The 19,229-nt window shown below is 36.3% G+C and overlaps 1 protein-coding gene across 1 annotated transcript in view; it reads left to right on the forward strand.

Annotated features, from left to right (window-relative positions):
* CCDC141 (coiled-coil domain containing 141) overlaps window positions 1-19,229 on the forward strand; it is a 101,402-nt gene that overhangs the window by 12,699 nt on the left and 69,474 nt on the right. Inside the window, exons 3-5 of the mRNA XM_035901443.1 lie at window positions 11,880-12,071; window positions 14,278-14,386; window positions 17,145-17,398. Coding sequence (XP_035757336.1) covers window positions 11,880-12,071; window positions 14,278-14,386; window positions 17,145-17,398 — 555 coding nt within the window. The remainder of the gene's footprint in view (window positions 1-11,879; window positions 12,072-14,277; window positions 14,387-17,144; window positions 17,399-19,229) is intronic.

The following is a 19,229-nucleotide window of genomic DNA, read 5'->3' on the forward strand; positions in this document are numbered from 1 at the left end:
ACAAAACTGGGAGGAGTGGCTGATACGCCGGAAGGCTGTGATGCCATTCAGCGGGACCTGGACAGCCTGGAGAGCTGGGCAAAGAGGAACTTGATGAAGTTCAACAAGAGCAAGTGTCGAGTGCTGCACCTGGGGAGGTCGAACCCCATGCACCATTACAGGCTGGGGGGTGACCTGCTAGATAGCAGCTCTGCTGAGAGGGACCTGGGAGTCCTGGTGGACAATAAGCTGACCATGAGCCAGCAATGTGCCCTTGTTGCCAAGAAGGCCAATGGTATCCTGGGGTGTATTAAGAGGAGTGTGGCCAGCAGGTCGAGGGAGGTTCTCCTCCCCCTCTACTCTGCCCTGGTGAGACCCCATCTGGAGTACTGTGTCCAGTTCTGGGCTCCCCAGTTCAAGAAAGACGAGGAACTCCTAGAAAGAGTCCAGAGGAGAGCTACTAGGATGATAAAGGGACTGGAGCATCTCCCCTACGAGGAAAGGCTGAGAGAGTTGGGCTTGTTCAGCCTGAAGAAGAGAAGACTGAGAGGGGATCTCATCAACGCATACAAATATCTTAAGGGCGGAAGTCATGAGGATGGAAGCAGTCTGTTTGCAGTGGTGTCCAGCGACAGGACTAGGGGCGATGGGCACAAACTGAAACATAAGAGGTTTCAGTTGAATATGAAGAAGAACTTCTTTACTCTAAGGGTGACGGAGCACTGGAATAGGCTGCCCAGGGAGGTTGTGGAGTCTCCTTCTCTGGAGATATTCAAGGCCCGCCTGGACGAAGTCCTGTGTAGAATGCTCTAGGAGAGCCTGCTTTAGCTGGGGGTTGGACTAGATGATCTCCCGAGGTCCCTTCCAACCCTTGCGATTCTGTGATTCTGTGAGAAGTTCTGGAATTTCCATTGTTAGAGATGTTCAGGACTTCATGGGGTAAGTCCTTGAGTAACTTAAGCAAGGCGTTGGAGAGATGACCTGGAGATTTCCTCCAACCATTATTCTATGATTCTGTGTTGAGAAAAATTCATATTTCAAAGACAAAAAGTATAAAACCAGTAATATCAGTCTATTCAATTTAAAAATAAACTATTCCCATACGTAGTATATAGAAACTAAAATAGTTGAGGATAAACATTTGAAAAGTTCACAGTAACTAATGGCTTTGACAGTTGTGGAAAGCCTAATTTCAGACTCATGGCAATAAAACCTTAATATCACTCTGAAGACCATCTTATGTATTTGAATTCTTCCTCAGCAAAGTTTCTCGTAAAATTTTTTCTTGTTTTTTTTTTTTTTTACTAGTCTGTCTTCTCAAAATGCAAATGTGTTCTGTTGCGGGGGTAACAGACAAAATGACAACTTTTTCAATAATAGAATTTTATAGCATTACAGGAGCTATTATTAAAAAAAACATACCTGTTTTAAATGTATGAACCATTTTCAATAAACATTAAAGAAAAAAATAATATTAAGTCTGTATTTCAAAATTTTCATGAATCACATAAAAACTAAAAGGTGGTTATGCATGAACAAATTTTCATTCTTTTTTGTAACTTTATGCACACTGCTTTTGCATTTCATTAAATACAGTCATTTAGTTTGCTTTAACTTTCAAATTTTCTTTTGTTGGGTTTGAATTCATCACACAGTAACTCAACTAAAAAAAAATAATTGCATGAAGCATGACTGACAGTTTTCGAAAGTTATTCCTGTTTTCTCTGTGTCTTAGGGACTATGTGCCTCACAGCTAATCAATTACTGGAAAACATAGCATACTGATCAGGTACAAGTGGCAATTAACAAGCTGTTCAGGAAAAAAAGCTTCTAAAAGAAGGAAATCTAGTTCTGGGCTCTATACCAATTTTACAGTGTCCATTCTTTGTAGTTAGAAAAGATTTAACATTTGAAATGTCTTTTTAATTTGTTAAATCTGATGTAATATTAGGGTAAACGCATGTCTGGTTTTATTTCAAAATATAAAATAGTCAGCTCTTTAAAAAGTCAAACTTTGCCAAGAAATTCCAAATGGAGCTATTTCAGATGCCACCTGTTTTTCCACAGTGTATTCAGGACAGCTGTGAAAATGGTATGATAATTTAGGGGAAATTAACCTACTAGTAACAAGCAATCTGTGTGTGAAGTTCTGAAAATATTTTACCTTTTTTTTTTTAACTTGTCAGTATTAAGCCATGACAATTTTCTTCATAGATGAATCTTAAGATGTTGAATTAGTAAAGAGACTATCAATATCACATACTCATTTAATTTCTGTTATATTAGTTACAGAATTGGTCCAGAACATTAAGAAAATCTCATTCTGGATAATTAATGAATGTCACGATTTTATAGAGTTGTTGTGCTTGCAACCATTTTATGCCTCAGTAAGAACCGAATGGCTTCCCTTAGTACTTTATTTTATCAAATTTTTATCTGGTAGTATTAAAATGGTTGTTTTAGAGGTAGCATTTATTTTTTAGATATATTGATAGTGTTTGACAACTGCTTGCTCAACCTATTCTCTACCCTTTCGTGCCAATGCTATTCATTTATGAAACAAGATGAAATACTTGTTACCGCACTCGAAATTCTCTGGAAGAAAATACAAGTGTTTCATGCTGCATAGGAGATGACACCTCTCTGTATACCTTAACTTATGGACAGAGGTTATCAATTAATTGCTTCTCTGTTATGTTAATTTTATTAAACAGAGGCTGTCAATATCTTGTCTTGGAGATGTGGTATTTTAGTGGTAAATGTACGGATACTCAAAAAGATAAAAATGTTTTACGGAGTCTGCTTTTACTTGCTTCATGAACTAGTTTCTCAGTGTGTGGTGTTTTGGTTTTTTTTTTCTGATGATTCATGCACCCATCATGAATGTGAAAGTGATTTAGTTGCTATTACCTGAGTGTGAAAAAAACCCACTGAAGACCAATTCAGTTTAGAGTCATAGCTGATCCTGATGAAGTAAATTCAGATCCTGGGGCTTCAATAGTGTTATGGGAGAGGTCTGTAGGACGTCACCTTTCCCAGGGCATGTGGGAATCTTCTGTGTGTATTTCTTCAGCAGGGTCTAGCAACATGGGTCTTCTAAAGCCCAGACACAGTTAAAAGTTATCTTTAGTCCTCTTTCCTTTAAGATAGCCTGTCAAAGGGCAGCATAAATTCCATTTGCCTACTGCTGGGGGTTTGTTGAGGTTTTGGGTGTTGGGGTTTTTTGTGGCTTGTTTGGGGTTTTTCTTGCTTTGTGGTTTTTTAATTTTTTTTTTTTTTCTTTAAGTCCTGATTGTGATCTAACACAAAATGAATTTTGTGTTTCCGTGAACCAACTTGAGTAAATTTTCAGTAAAACTTTTGGTAAAATTAATAAGCTTAAGAAGTTAAGCAGATCACAAGCTGATTAAATGCTTCAAGGTGTCAGCCTGCTCTAGCCTCTTTGGAAGTCAGAGGGGAGACTAAAAGAGCTAAAGCAGCATTGATTTCCTTGCACCCTACGGATCAATGCTTATGCTTCGGAGTGCAAATAGACTTGTCAAATACTAGGATGTAGAAGTGGGAGAGTGGATTTGCATATGCTAGTAAACATTGCTATTTGGCCATAATCTGCAAAATAAAAATACTATGTGTAAGTCTGAAAAAAGCCTGCAAGGACCATAGAGCTATACAGGCAAACAGTGATTTTCAGGTAACTAATGACCAAATTCCAAATCAGAGATTTCTGTGGATGGTCACAATAATTATGAAGGAAAATTTAAAAAACAAAACAAAAAAATTTTTGGCCATCAATTCAATTAGCTAGCATAAACAATGTTGAACTGAAAGTACTTAAAGATACAGCACCTCATAATGGTTGCTTAGTTTGAGAGATGCACTAACTTTCCTCCTAATAAATAGCTCCAAGTATTTGTTAGAAAAACTATTATTTGTGCAGAGTGCACTACAAACAGTTTATAAAAAGAGATGCCCAGGAGCAGCTTTGCATGAGTTACTCAAATGACTCTGCTGTTGTTTTAGCCCTGTTTTTGAGTTGCCAATGCAGAAGGCAGTGATTTGTTCTGCCTGTTCATCTAGCACTGGGTGCTTTTTTGAAGCTATTGAAAGTTGGATCTCGTGTGAAATTTTGCCATCTCAAGAGAAGCAGAAATGATCAATATGTTTTCATTAGCCAGGAAGGGTAAAATGTTGCTCACTGCACACTTTTTTTATTATACAGGAAAACTTTATTGGTTTGGGAGAAACCGCTAGATATTTTAAAAGAGCTGTTTAAGTCAAACTCTACATAAAAATATGAGTGAATTGAACATTAGCAGTTTTACTGAAAGACAGGGTTTTCATATAGCAAAAAGGAAACCAAAACCTATAAAGATTACAGAAAATTATAGAGCAAGAGAAATATACCTTAAAATGCATTGTTTGTTTATTTATTTATTTTCCCCCACAGCTTTACTTGCTTTGCAGATTTTAAGTATTTTTTAAACATGTTATATAAAGGTTAAAGCAATGCAGTTCCTTGGCCCCAGAGCCAAGAAAGCAGGTTTTTTTTCTTTTCTATGAATAATATATACTGCCTGAAAAAAACCTCATCAGCTGTGGAATGAGTGTGGATTTTGTAAGAACTGCAGTATAACACTTTTCCTTGCACTATATTTTTTGTTGGTTTTTTTTTTAGCTAAATTGAATTTTAGAAATTAATGTTTATGAATTAAAATTCAAAGTGCACTGAAAGCATAAATAGGGAAATCCAATTACACTTAAATAGAGTAGGATTAGGTCAAATAAGTATATTAATAATTGTAGCTGTATGTGCTACAATTATACTTCTTTAACTATGCTAGTAACTTTAGATATTCTTGTATATTTGCATGTAAGTGATTGTGAGCCATGAACAGTTTTGCAAGCCCAAGACGATGCCAAAACTCTAATTGGATTCAGTACTTAATAATTTCTTCTGTATTTAAGTGAAGGTGGGACCATGAAACTATTCAACCAGAAACCATAAGGTAAGGGAGCAATTGATAGGTGTCTGAAGAAGTTAAACAGTATTGCATACACTAATGGAAGACTTCTGGGTGCTTTGCTGCATATGGGTAATGTAGTAATGTAGTAATTGGGTTATTAGAAACCTATGTTGTTCCTGTTTTGAGTGTTATATTCCGAGTTCTGACAGTAGGCCTATCTTATGCTTGAACCTTGTGTAGACACTTGTGAACAAACTTTTAAATCAACTCAGATGTAGCTAACATTGTAGCAGCAGTAGTATGAACCACAATCACCTGGCACTTCCACTGAAATAGTCTGCCAAACTGTGTCTAGAAACCTTTCTAGGAATCAGTCTATGTCCGTCAAAAACGGGGTTTGTTCATTTGCAGCTGGTGCATTTCTTGTGCTCAAAGCCCTACAATGCCTAGTTAAATTTCAAGCATCCTGTGGCAAGAAGAGGTAAGTTGCAATAGGATTCTTCTCAGATTTTTTTTGAGCTGCACCGCACTGGAAGATTTACAGTGCAGATGGCAGAAATGCTTAGCCCCAGCTTTTAGTGAGGATACAACCTCAGTAAAAGCAATAAAAACAACTTGAGAAGTAAATACTGCACTAGCACTGAGTTCTAGGTTACTGACACTGCACTGCACTGAATGGGTGACTTTAACTTTACCTTAGGCATGTCCTCACCAGCTGCACTCAAAACAGATACCATAGTGTAGACTTATGTATTGCTGCACCGTTTTCTCTGAAACAATACTGTTGCAAAGTGGCAGCACTGTGGATAAGCATGCTCAAATTGGCAAGGACAGGAGACAAGACTAAGGAACAGGAGAGGGCTTGATTAAACTAGAGATGGCTGCAGCTGCAGAAAATTTAGTGTTAAGGCTTATTATTGTTGCAGTAAATACAGTTCTTGCAATATATACTCTTATATAAAGGTATGATTCTTGCACAGTGCCATGAGTTTCAAACAGCTTATGAATTGTTGTGGTACAATTTTGTCAAATATTTTACAGCTCTTCCATGTGGTAATTTTTTTTATAAATGATTCTTTGGGAGTAAGCTTTCCAAGTGAAGACAGGTGTTAATTTAAATTTAATGATGCAGTCTTAGTGATCTATATTGACTTTAAAAAAACCCCAAACGTTTAAAGGCAATCAGCAGTGAATCTTTACGAGCAGTGGCATTCAACGTGTTGTTAACTCTTCACTTTGATCCAGTGTTGTGGTGAGATAATTGGAGGGGAAGCTCTTGCACCTTCTCCAGGTGTTGCTGGCTCAGAAGTGCATTTCTTCTGGCCCAGGTTCTCTTGTCTGGCTCTTGTTCCTTCTTTCCTTTTCTCAGCTGGGATTATGTACAGCCAGGGTAAAAAGGTGAACAGATGTTTACAATGCACAGAGAAATGCCATTTTCTATGTACCCCAACAAGATTTTCCTGTACTCTAAGCACTTCCAGAATATTTGACTGTGAGCAAGTTTGACTTGACTTTTCGGGCTTGATCAGGCTAGAAGATATTTTGGGGTTTTGTCTTTTTTTTTTTTTTTGTTGCTATGTAAACTGGCTTGAGGAGTTTAAAATCCATAAATTCAGTAGCTTTCCTATAGAAGATTGCAAGGTGAAATGTGAACATCAGGTGCATGTACTTCAGCGCAACTTTTTGCAGCTCTACGTAAGATTTACCAAGATTTAGAAATATTGTGAATCATTCATGCCTTCATTCATGCCTTGGTACGCTCCTTGCAGTAGAAAGTCCCTTTTTTTCCCCCTAAAACCAATCTTAGCTACATAATATTTTATAGATAATATTGTTGAAATGAGATAATTCTTTAGCAGCAAAGATATACAAATACCTCAGCGTGTTTGAAAGCAACTTTGCCGACTACAACTAAAAATGCCTACCTATAAAAAAGAGGGTAAACTGTGTGTTATAACCTGAAATAATTTTAACTTAGTAGTTAAAAAAAAAATCACATGAAATTTCACATTCTTTAGGGGTAAGAATCTGTGATGAAGCAGAGCACTCATAGCAAAGAGGGAAATAGCTTGGGAAGCAATAATCTGCCTTTGGGTTATCTCAACCCTGGTCTGGAACATCTTCCGAACTGACCTTGAATAAAATGCAGAGGGGGCAAAGAAGCAGAGGACAAATGGCTTTTTTGGTAACAACTATCTCTGAGGCCCAGTGGTCTGTACACTCTACACTGCTTTATGTCTCTGTCTTCACCTGGCAAATGACTGATTCAAGAAACAACCTCATGATTTACCTCTTCACTAGAGCCACGCTTTGCAGGTTGGAAATCAATCGGGTCCTTCAGGGACTCCAGCTCCCTACAAGCCTCTTGCAGTGGCTGGAAAGTGAGAGGACAAGAATCTCATCCATGGTATCAATTGTTAAAACTGTGGGTTTGGTTTATCCCTTGCCCGTTGAGAGTAGGTAGCTGTCCAGAGAAGCAAGCATCCTCACCAGTTTCCAGTCTTCTCACTAAATTTTAGAACAATCCAAATGATGGAAATTTTAACACTGCATATAAGCAAGTTGACATTTAGTACTTGAACTCTCATGTAAACTTGCACTTCCTACCAAAAGCTCGTACAAGTGAATCAAAATCAAAGAATCAAAAAGCCAAAGAGGTAATTTGTTGTAGGACATAGCCCTAAACTTTAGGTCTATTTTAAATCAAACTTTAAGACATAACAGCTATTTCCTAGTGTTGGGTGATAAATGGCAGGAACGGAGAATGACCCAGTCTGCGCATGAAACTTTTGTCTGTTATTTTGGTTTCCTTTCTGTGGTCTCTTCATATGCCTTTCTTTATCAGTAGTTAAGCTATTGGAAAAAAAAAAAAAGTCCATAAACCTTATTTATTTTTCTGATTCTATAGCTTTTAGAGAAACTAATATCTTATTTCCTGATTCATGCTTCTTCTAGAATATTCTTTTTCTACATTTAAAATAGTGTTAGTGTTGGATTTGGGTCTTGAGTGCTATCACTTTGAGTAAGCTGAGCTGTTATGAAAGAGTGAAACATTTTTCTGTGTCCTGTAGACAAGCAGAGCTCTAGGCATTTCATGTTATGTTATCATATGTAGTTAAAAAATATGGATTATTCTGATGCAATTGGACAGAGAACAAAGCAGCGTGACATGGAAAATTAGTAATAAATTCTTCTCTTATGTGGCTGAAAAGCTAGGCAAATTATCCTTGACTGTGTCTTCATGGCAACAAAACTATTGTTTTATACTGTGCTTTTATTGGGGTAGCCTTTTAAAATCATCTTGCAAGCAGTCTGGCTGTGTTTTCAAAATAGATTTTAAGAATAAATATCTAGGTCTGTTTTGAAGGAATGTAAATGTCATATCCTGCTTTTCTGTTGTCTGTGAAATGTAATGAATGGTAAAAGGAACAGCTGGCATTAAAAATGAATTGGAAGGCTAAAATATATTTATTGAATGTATAGACTATTTGAAGAGCAGCATATTATAGTTATGTATGCTCATTTACTTATTGGCAAATGGCTTCAATTAAAGAAATTGTTCATTAGTATTCCTTGTGCAAAAACTTAGAAACAAATTTAGTGGCTCAATTAGTATGATGAGAATAAAATAGCATGAGCCTAACTACCAGTTTTACTAGCATTGTATAACACAACAGAAATGTGACTGCATTATTAATGCAAGTTTGCCTTTGATGTGCTTGATCTGTTTTTATTGTGCAAATCCTACATGTCTGAACCTAACCAACACGGGGAAAAAAGAAAAACAGAGGATGGGACATGAAAAGATGGGTAAAGTGGCCTTCCAGATGAGGTAACTTCCTTCTTCCTGTTAGCATTATATTGATCATTGGAGATTTCAAGACCTTACCTAAAAAGCATTGTTCTCAAACAAGTGAACAATATAGAGAAAGATGTGCCTGATTATGCAGCCATCATGCCTGTAAGTGACTTCTGAAATTCTACATACCACCCTTTTGCTAATTTCCCAGTTCCTTGATAAATATCAGGGAAAATAATACCTGACTTTCTGTCATTTTTAACTCAAAGCAATGACTGCTAGCATATTAAATCTCCAGATTTGTTTTCTAGCCATCACTTAGACTTAAAGTGAGCTTTTTATTTTCAGCAGAATGATTTTGACTGAACACTTAGAATTCTGATGTCATTTTATGGAATATCTATTTCAGATGTCTCATAACTTCATTCTCCACTAAACCCCAATATTCCTTACAGGATTGTTTCTCCAATAATAAGACATAGTCTCCTTTTACTGAACTGCTGTGATGTCTGAAAGTGTCATGATTAAGAAACACAGTAAATAAAGGGAAGTGGTCATAATGAATGGAGTCATGGCAGCAGAATTTTCTGTTTTTATTTTTTACCTTATGGCATTCACTTTTTCAAATGAAGTCAAACTTATCTGCTAAAAGCAAATACCTGGCATAAAGAATTTTGAAAATAATTTTACATCAAAAATATTGGTAAAGCATTTTCAGCTATATCCAGTAAGCACTCTGAAGAATGTCTACATTAACCTCATCCTACCCCACCATCACAGGGCAATGAAGTCACATCCTTGTGTATTTCATTTATTCATCTTCTGTCATGGTATTTATTTTATTCTACACTTTGGCCTTAAAGCTTCCACAAGAGTTTCACAAGATCTTTTCTTCTAGGTTCTAGGAAACAAAACAAACTTCCTTTAGATCTGTTAGCCGGGATTCGTCCAACACAGGTAGCACTTGGCAATTAGTACTTGGAGTTTAACAATTTTTGAGGTTGAACAAAGAACCAAGGCTTCGTTGACTCTAAAGAGATTGTGCATATATTTAGGAAAATCCAGTATTATACAGACAACATAATTTTTATAGCTTTGACAGTATAAAAATAATTGAGAAATAATGAAGCAAACCAATAGGAGAAAAACCAAGAAAGAGTTGAAGGAACCTCTGTTAAAGATTGCGGTGAAAGATGGACTTTCATTTAAAAGTCATGTGAGCTCGGTTCATTAATTTAAGATTGTAATTGTTTTGGTGAAGCTGGCTTTTAAATTTCATGAATTGTGCAAGCATATAATCTCCACAGTTTAAAAATTATCATGAGCTAGTGCTGCTTTTCTGTTAGGGGGATGGCAGTGTTGGGATTCTATGATTCTATGTAAGACTAGAAAAATACCTGCAGCAATCCATAGTTACCTTGTCAGCTAGATAAATATTCTTGAATAAAAGTTGACTGGAGTACTTTGGATTAGATTCCCAAGGCCAACTGTTTTTCCTGATCTGATCTTGTTTCATTATAGTATAATGGAGATATAAACCAGTTGCTATCAGTAGCTACATCAGAGTGAAAGTACTCCATGCAAATGACCTCATTTAAAGTCAAAGCTTTGTTTTAAATAAATGTTAATTAGATTTCTGCTTAAATACAGAATAGGTAGCATTTGGGGGATTTGAGCTTTTCTTCTCATGTTATGAAGCAATCAGGATGGGGATTCAACAGAACAGAAATAATTAATTTTATAGAAGCTTTAGAAAACAGCAGTTCCCATTCCTGGTATTCAGAAAATAAAATGGAGTGTGTATTGTTCTCTAGAATCCTGGCTTTTGATCACATGCTCTTTTTGATGGGTTTGTCACCAAACAATAAGCATGCATTCATGTTGCTGATAATGACTTTTCTATATACTGTAGAAAAAGATGGGTTTGTTGAAGCAGCTCTTATGCCTGTTAATTTTACCATTTATTTTCATAGTTGGCTGTCTGTAAAGTTAAGTTAAAATAATTTAATTCTATCTTTTTTCAAAGAAAGAATAAAAGTTCCATAGTTTATTATAATATTCTCACAGTACTGCTTTTAGAGAGAACTGACAAACCTCTTCAGTTCCAGCTGACATCTTTGTGTAGTATACAAGGTCTAGGGAGGACTGGAGGTTATGGTTCTGTGTTTAGAACAATAGTCTTCTGCAATTTCGTTTTCAGTTGAATCTGTCAGGAGAATTTAGAGTTTTCCAGTTCTTTAAGCTTTATTAAAGTCCGTGTCATGAGAATAAGTTATCATAGATTTTAATTTGCTTAATACATGTTTCTTTTCCCATTACACGTTCAGGGGATATCACCTGTAATGACAGCAGAAATTGTCCCTTTATTAATTCACGCTCATAATAAAATCCAAGATGGGGGTGAAAAAAAAAGTATGTAGAACAAATGCTAATAAATTTTTCTGATGCACTAAAGATTTTTAGCATAAGCTGGAAATGGCCCAGCAGTTCTCTTTCTCATGGTGACATTAGTAAAGGGAATGAAACACAGTAGAACAATTTTCTTGACAATAGAGTATTATTATTTGGTGGCCAGCTTGAGCAATGCAGTGAGCTGAACTTGAAACATTGCATGAATTTGATGTTTTTCTGGAGAATTCGGGCATTTGTTCAAGCTACTCTTGTCTGGATTGTGTTGAAGTCATTGGAGACTTATGAGTCAGTTATCTTACAAACTCTTAAAGCTTGTAATGTCAGGTAATGTAATATGATGGCATGTGAAAGAAGATCCAAAATATCTAAATTCCCTCCACTTCCAGGAAGATCTGTGTTTAAGGAGCTGTAAACCTGTTTGAAGCTAAATATTAGAGGTAGAATGATAAATTCTCTTAACACTTGTTTTTAAATGAAATTTCATAAAAATATTGCCTCTTAAGTGCAGGTGAAATTCAGAAGCTTGCTATGAAACATGCAGGAACGGCTACACTCCTATCACTAGGAACTGGAAATAAAGCAGGAGTAGGAGACTTGTGGGTAGTTTATCAGACCCATGAAAAAGTATCCTGACATAAGTATAAGCACAGTGGTTTGGATTCTGTTTACAGATTTCTTTTTTTTTCTTTTTCTTTTTTTTTTTTTTTTTTTTTTTTTCTTCTCAGGCTTTGGAAGACCGGGTATGGGACCTGCTGCATGAAGCAGACAAGGCTGCAGAGGAGAATAAAGAAAAGAGTCAGGTTTATGATGCCATGGCAGAGACCCTTGGGGATGCGTGGGATGCCCTCATCATTATGTTAGAGAAGCGACAGGCGCTTCTGGAACTTACTTCAGTGTTCTTTGAAAATGCTCTGGAGGTCTGTATTTAAATCAAATTACTCTTAATTTGAAACTTCCCACATCTTACAGGTACTCTGTCCACTGTAATTTTACCCTTGTATATGTTCATTACATTCCTAAAGGTTGAGGCAATTAAGAAAATAAAAATCTCTAGATGCATCCTTCTTTTTCCGGCTTCTGGATAGTTCAGGATGAAACTGAACAAAAAACCATGCAGACTTTAAGAAATATCTTAGTCAGGATGTCTCCAAATGTTGTACTTGACAGAAAAATGGCAGTGAAAAATGGAACTGGACCAAAACCTAAACGATATAATTCAGTGGCTATGGACATACTGAAGAAGATCTTTCATTCCTTATGATTCAAAATATTTGGCATTGAAAGAAATAAATTCTCAGGTGCCTTCATTAATGCTTACTGAAGGTTGGCCACTGAAGGTTTTACTCTGAAATATCCATACAGCCATTGTAATTATGCAAACTAAACATTAGTCTAACTTGCCAGTCCTTTACTTTAGGCTTCCACGTGCAGATGTGTACAAAAGGACAACTGTGTGAGCCCAGAGACACATTCAGAGTGTTGTCTTTTTCCATTTGTCCATTTCTCTGTATCTCTTACACTAATTCACTGATATCCGGGCAGCTAAAGCAGAGAGGGGTTCCATGCTCACTCTGTGCAGCCTCACATTCAATTCTCCCCACATCCCTAGAGCTTTGAAGAGTCTAATGATTCTCCCTGATAATTTTGTTTCTCCAGTAACCCAGTGCCACCTACAAATTGCAGAAGCAACTGTTCTGCTGCTAACTGTCCTAAGAACTCCAAAATCAACAGTCTACTAATTGTTTTGTCCTGGTGATGTGTATTATACAAACAAATTAGTACAGAGTTGGCATAAGTATCACTATGATAAATTCTGTACTATCAAAGTTGACCTAGTGCAGACTAAACCTATAATAAGGGGCTAGCTGAATTGCCCCTGCAACAAGCTTATATCATTAAAACAAAATGCAGCAGCTGGAGCACAGCAGAGATCACACACATTATATAGAGAAGGGAAGAAGAAATGCAATATCGATTTAAATAGGAGTCACTAAAACTTCTTATGAAAAGGCTTTTCTTTAAATGACAGCCTGTGATTACGGGAATCTTTGTTTTATTGTGATAAAACACAAAATGTATCTTAAGAATAGTCTTTAGTGAAAATCAGAACTCAAACCTCAAATGTTGATACCTAATGGATTTCTGTTATAGCAGCAGATCAAGAGGGAGAAAAATGTGGAACAATAAAAAAGACAGAAAAAGCAGAGTGCTTGCTTTTCATCTTCCTTAATTTCACCATAGGTTTCAGCGTCTTTACTTACACTGAAAACTAAGTTTGAACTCTACTGGGTTTTTTCATTCTTGAAATGAAGCAGTAGAATTTATAAAGATTGGCTAAGATGCAGAATATGTCTCAACTCTTTCTAAGATACTCATTTGGAATTGCACCTGCAAAGTTAGAACCCAAATCAATTCCAATCTTAGCTTTAACAATCTCAGCAGATTTACCAAATCTGCTCCAGATCCCCATGAAACACAGCATATTTAAAATATGGAATCCCTGGAAAAATGATCTGTAAAGGAGTAACCTAACTTCAGTCTTCATTACAGAGATACTGTTTCCTCACTATAATTAATTACTGGTTTTGCCATAATATTAGCTAGCTAAAATTTGCTACTCATTTCTGCTTTCAGGAGATTGTTTTGAAGATTGTATCTCTGTCTGCTCTTGCCCTTAAATATTTGGGTGTTGGGTGTTTTGTTTTGTTTTTTTTCCCCTCAACACTTTAACATTAGAAAGAAGTTCTGGGGAGGAAACCTAAGTTAAAGGCTTCATTCATGTTACCTCAATTTACTGAAGGCTTTTAAATGGACGGATTCTTCCATAAGAATTTATTTTCAGTGGGCCTGAAGGCTGTGTAGGAATGATGATTCATAAAGTGGCAAAATGTAATTACAGAGTGTGTCAACTGAAATTTGGGGTCCTTCAATCAATGAGAACCTCCAAAAACCAGAAGGTGCACAGAGGCTGTAAACCATCTGTATCTACCAGTCACTAAAAATGCATTTTTCCAAGAATTTACAAATTGTCATGAACTTTCCTTATAATGCAGAGGTCATGATGGAGTTCTGCAAAAGAAAATTATACTCTGCTTCTTCCCACCCTCTGTTTTCTTAATGTAGTTTGCTGTTAAAATCGACCAAGCTGAAGATTTCCTGAAAAATGCCCAAGAGTTTGACAATATTGACTCTTTGAGAGAACTCCTTCTGCAGCAAGAACATCATACAAAAGGTACAAACAGTATTGCACTCCTAATGGTGTGTGATTGTGCACTGACTCCTTCAAGGATGATTTTATTTTTCCTGTGCATATTTAAAAAAAAAAAAATCCTAGAACAAATATGAAAATGTTGTATTTGGAAAAATAAAATGGTGAAATAAGTCTTTATCAGGCCTCCTGAAAGATATGAAACTCCTGGGTTTGAGCTAGTGCTCTCATGGTTTCCTCTTTATTGCTGCAGAACAGCAGCAGAGTGGTGAGCTTGTATGCTGATTTCAAGGCAGTCCAGGTCAGGTGAGCTGCTAAGAAACTAAGCTGACATTTAATGTTGACTGACAAGCAAGTTGTAAAACCATCCTTCTGTTCCATGGGAAAATTCATCAAAGTTATCAATGAATTATCATTTTTTGATGGAAAACTTCCCATTAGAAGACTTCCAGCCAGCTCTAGTAACAATCCCCTGCAAAGTCCCATGGTTTCTTGAGAGTGGCCAAGGGAGAAGTCTGCCTCTGCTCTCCTTTGCGTAGGGATAGGTTTGGAAGCAGAAATGGTGAAGTGAGGGTGGGAGCTATGAGATAGAGGTGGCAACTAGCCAGCTTCAGAATCTATTTGCCTACAGTGGTTCCCTGCATTTTGCTTCTGCTTTTGAGGAATGAGGTTGTGTTTCGCTTCCCCATTGAGCTGTCTGATCTGTTCCAAGAGGTTCTGCAGCTAGAACTGTAACGCTCTTGGAAAAAAGGTGCTCTCTTCCCTTCCACCACAACTTTCCTGCAGATATGTTTACCTAGAAAAAATATTCCATGTCACTTCTTTTTGTTCATTCAAATTCTCATGTAAAGCATCTCCTACCATGTTGTGGTACTCTTAATTCAAAAAGGGCAAAAAAAAATTTCTCAAACCCAATCTCATTGTGTGGCTACTTCAGACACCTTTGCAATTGCATATGTTTCTATATTTTTTGGTAAGATTTAAGACTCTATCTTTGTAATTTAAACAAAATTTTACTATAAGATTCCTAATAACTGGTGGAATATCAATTATACTTTATTATTCACTAGTGGAGTACCAGCCTAAATATTTTTAGCTACCTTGAATGCCAGGTATTCTTCTCAGGCGACTGAATATAGAATTGAACTCGGGTAAATCTAATATGGGTTTTGGGGCTCCCAATTCAATCTTCATGGGAGCAAAGTGCTCACTGTATACCAGTTTTAACCTGAAGTATCTGGCAGTAATTTACTGCTGAAAAGAGGGTCTATAACTATAAGAATGATTTGCCAGAGAAGGACTGCTTTGATGGGGATAAGCATTTCCTCAGATGTAGGAAAGAGGTTGCAATTGATTTGTTTAATCTAGCCACATTGAATTTGGAAAACTGATACTGAGCTATTTGATAAAAAACATTGTTTGTATTGCTTTTTGAGAGAAGGATAGTATGTACCCAGTCCGAAGTAAGGTGGTTGATAATATGACTTTTACAAAGTATTGGCTCTACCAGTATGTGATGAGTAGTTTATCACAAATATTTATCACATAAACACACACAAAATTTTTTAAACAAATGCATTTCAAGTCAGAATAAAAAAAAAAGGTGTAAATATATGAATTATCCTAATTTATCCATTTTTATATATATTCTATTTTGGATGGACTGAAATGGAACATTTCTGATTAATGCCACCTTTCTGGAAGTCAAGAAATAAAATGGACTGGCTTGTTGCAGTGAGCTCATGGAAACTAAACTCTTGTTAGCCCTTGGTGACTGGGGAAGTGGAGGCATTCCATTTCTGCATCTTCCCCAGGTGCTCCATATGAAAGGTGTGGACATTTAGGTGCTTTGCCCTAAGTTACCAGTACATGTACTCAGCTGGGAAGATGAATGTTGCAGCTGTTTGCTGCCTGTCCTCAGTTGCTTCACTAGCAGCTCCTTGCAAACAATCCTTTCTTATACTTTTCTTCATGCCTACCTTGCCTCTTATTCTGGCTTGGCTCCCCTTCTTCCTCATTTTGTACCTAAATTTTTTCCCTTTTCAATTGAAAGACCTATGAATACTGATCATTGTCTGTTCAATAGGTTTTGTACTATGTTGCTTTAAGGAGCTGGAACAAAGACAGACACGGGACTAGTAGGTCATTAAAGTGTTCTAGTCCACTGAATTTTAACCCTGATGGTATCTAGGTAGAGGTTATGGAAAGAAGAACAGAGTTCCTGATATTCATGAATTATTTAGTTGTAAAGTTATAACAGGCCCCTGACAGGAGAACTTTTTCTTTCAACTTCTGTGAGGGACATAAAGACCTAAAATTCACTTGCATTACAAATGAAAACTACAAACGCTACTGACCCACACAGAAAACAGGGTAGGAAATTCCACTTCAGCATACCCAAGGACTGAGGAACCATCAAAAAGAACTCAATTTTGAGAAAACAATATCATTTCTGGGTTTTGTCTCAGTGGCTCTCAGTACACCATTATATGTGTATATATATTATATTATATGTACCATTATAGGTACATATATGTATGTGTACACACCACTATACCTTGTAAGTTTATACAACAGCTGTCCAAACTGAAATATCTTAGGATATATACCTTCTAAAATAAGTATTTATAACCTGTTCATGCAATCATGAAAATATATTATGCTCATGTATGTAAATAGAGAGGTAGTTTCAAAAATACTTGAGTAATATTTGACATATGCTACCAGAATTACAAATCACATTGATTTTTTTTTTTTTTCCTATGAAATTCTATTCTTACAGAGCTTTTGGAAAAGTCACTTGCACTTTTAAACAAAAGCCAAGAGCTAACTGAATTCATAGAAGAATTCAAATGTGAGGGGCCAAATGCAAATCCGGAGCTGATTCAGGGAGCCCACAGCAGCTGCTTGAAAATTGACAATCTCCTCGAAATGCTACAAGACAGGAGACGGCAACTGGACAGATTTCTTAAACATCAGCGCCAAGGACTGGAGCAGGTTCTGCAAATCTGTTCGTGGCACCAACAAGAGAACCAGGTAAGATATTTAATATTAAGGCAAGCCACAAAAAAAAAAAAAAAAAAAAAAAAAAAAAAATCAAACATCTAGCAACTCTTTTACAGTAGAGGCTATTACAGAAAAAGAGCTTAAATATATTTATTAGGCCAATATCCCTGGGCCACTTCTGTTTGATGAGATCATAACTTTTGAATATTTGACTTTGTAACTATAACATCCTCATAATTTATTTTAATATAACTTTAATGTCTTCAAAAGCACTATTTCCATTATGTGGATCCCTGCTGTAAGTTATCAAATGTGGTACTTCAAACCAAAGTAGATTCCCTTCAAATTGAATTCCCAGCACAAACCAACCTCTAGACACATAAGCAATAACAGTAAGTGGTAATAGCAATTACAACATCCTGCTCTGCCTCTTTGGATATTAAGTATGCTGAGAAGGAGGAACCAACACATTTAACCGCCAAAGCCTAACAAGACTAAAGCTGAATTATTGTCAGTGGTTTGTAAATAGGCTAACATTTTATATGGACCTCTGACAGAACAGTCCTGATTGTGACACCTCTGCAAGTTTCCTTCTTTGCCTCCAAAATAAAGTTTCCCCCTCTGTTAGAGGAAAATGTTAGAAACTGTTAGCAGTAGTCTATTCTGCAGGGACTAACTTTGCCTGTGAGGTTGTTGAACCCTAGGAGCATGTTATTCAACGAGCACAAGTCTCTGTAATTTTGCACAGAGACAACAAAATTTTTAAGGTACACGAGCAAGCTGACAGTCTTATTTCTGGATCACTCAGTATCAATAGCTGCCAAAAACAGAGCAAGAATTCCTTATTTAATGATTAGATAGACAATAAAAAACAGATTAAAATAATATGGTTTTATGCAAGTGTTGTAATCTCAGTATGTAGTTATAAAATAATAGCTGACAGAAATACTGAAAGCCAAGAACTACATTATAGGAGGATGTATCCATTTCTGGGCAAATCATTAGAAACCATCTAGTGCTTGCTTAGAGATACATATTGTTGCTGTTACTGAAAAAAAATAAAAACCATTAACATCACATAGCTGTACCATAAAAGAAAGATCCTCAAAAAGAAATGTTGTTTCAATATAATGTATTCTAATAAATTTACAACAGCTGCAACTGAAGTTTCAGTATCAGTCTAACTCACTCTACTGGAAATATGCCCTATTTCATCTAGAAAAAATTATCTTTTCTCTACATTAAAAAGTATTGGATGCTACTACAATTACCTGATCATGCTGGTGTTATTCCATAGTATACAAACATGGAGGAACATTCAAAATGGAAATGTTTTGGAAATAGCTTGCTGTCGAGGGCTAAGGGATAAATATTTGGGGTCTTTATTGGAGCCAAGCACACTTCTTTTAAAAAAAAAAAAATTACATTGCTGGAGATGTTAAATGTCTTCATTTCATAAATCTTACTGGGGAATTCTACTTGTCCTCATCACATAAGGGATAAATACTTGGGAGTAACTAATTTAGGTGAGTTTGAAAATATCATGCAATGAATTTTTTGTGTGTATGTTTCCATTTCCCGTCAGGTATGTGCTCACATCACAAAAAGGAAGTATAGAGACTGTTTTGTACTGGCAAGTTTCCTGATCATCTGAAGAGAGTGGCCAGTATTTAACTACCTGCTAGCTCATACCTGTGTCCAGTTTGAGGCTGGTATACACACAGAGGGACAAATTCAAATAGTTTTATTACCCTGATTATCAGAATGTACTTGTTTAGTATCTGCATTAGTCAAACTGGTATAATGTCTGATTTGTACATTTATGGACAATTAATTTGCATGCATCATGGATAAATAATAT

The sequence above is a fragment of the Egretta garzetta genome, unplaced genomic scaffold, assembly GCF_000687185.1.
Source record: "Egretta garzetta isolate BGI_Z169 unplaced genomic scaffold, ASM68718v1 scaffold539, whole genome shotgun sequence".
NCBI classification, from domain to species: domain Eukaryota; kingdom Metazoa; phylum Chordata; class Aves; order Pelecaniformes; family Ardeidae; genus Egretta; species Egretta garzetta.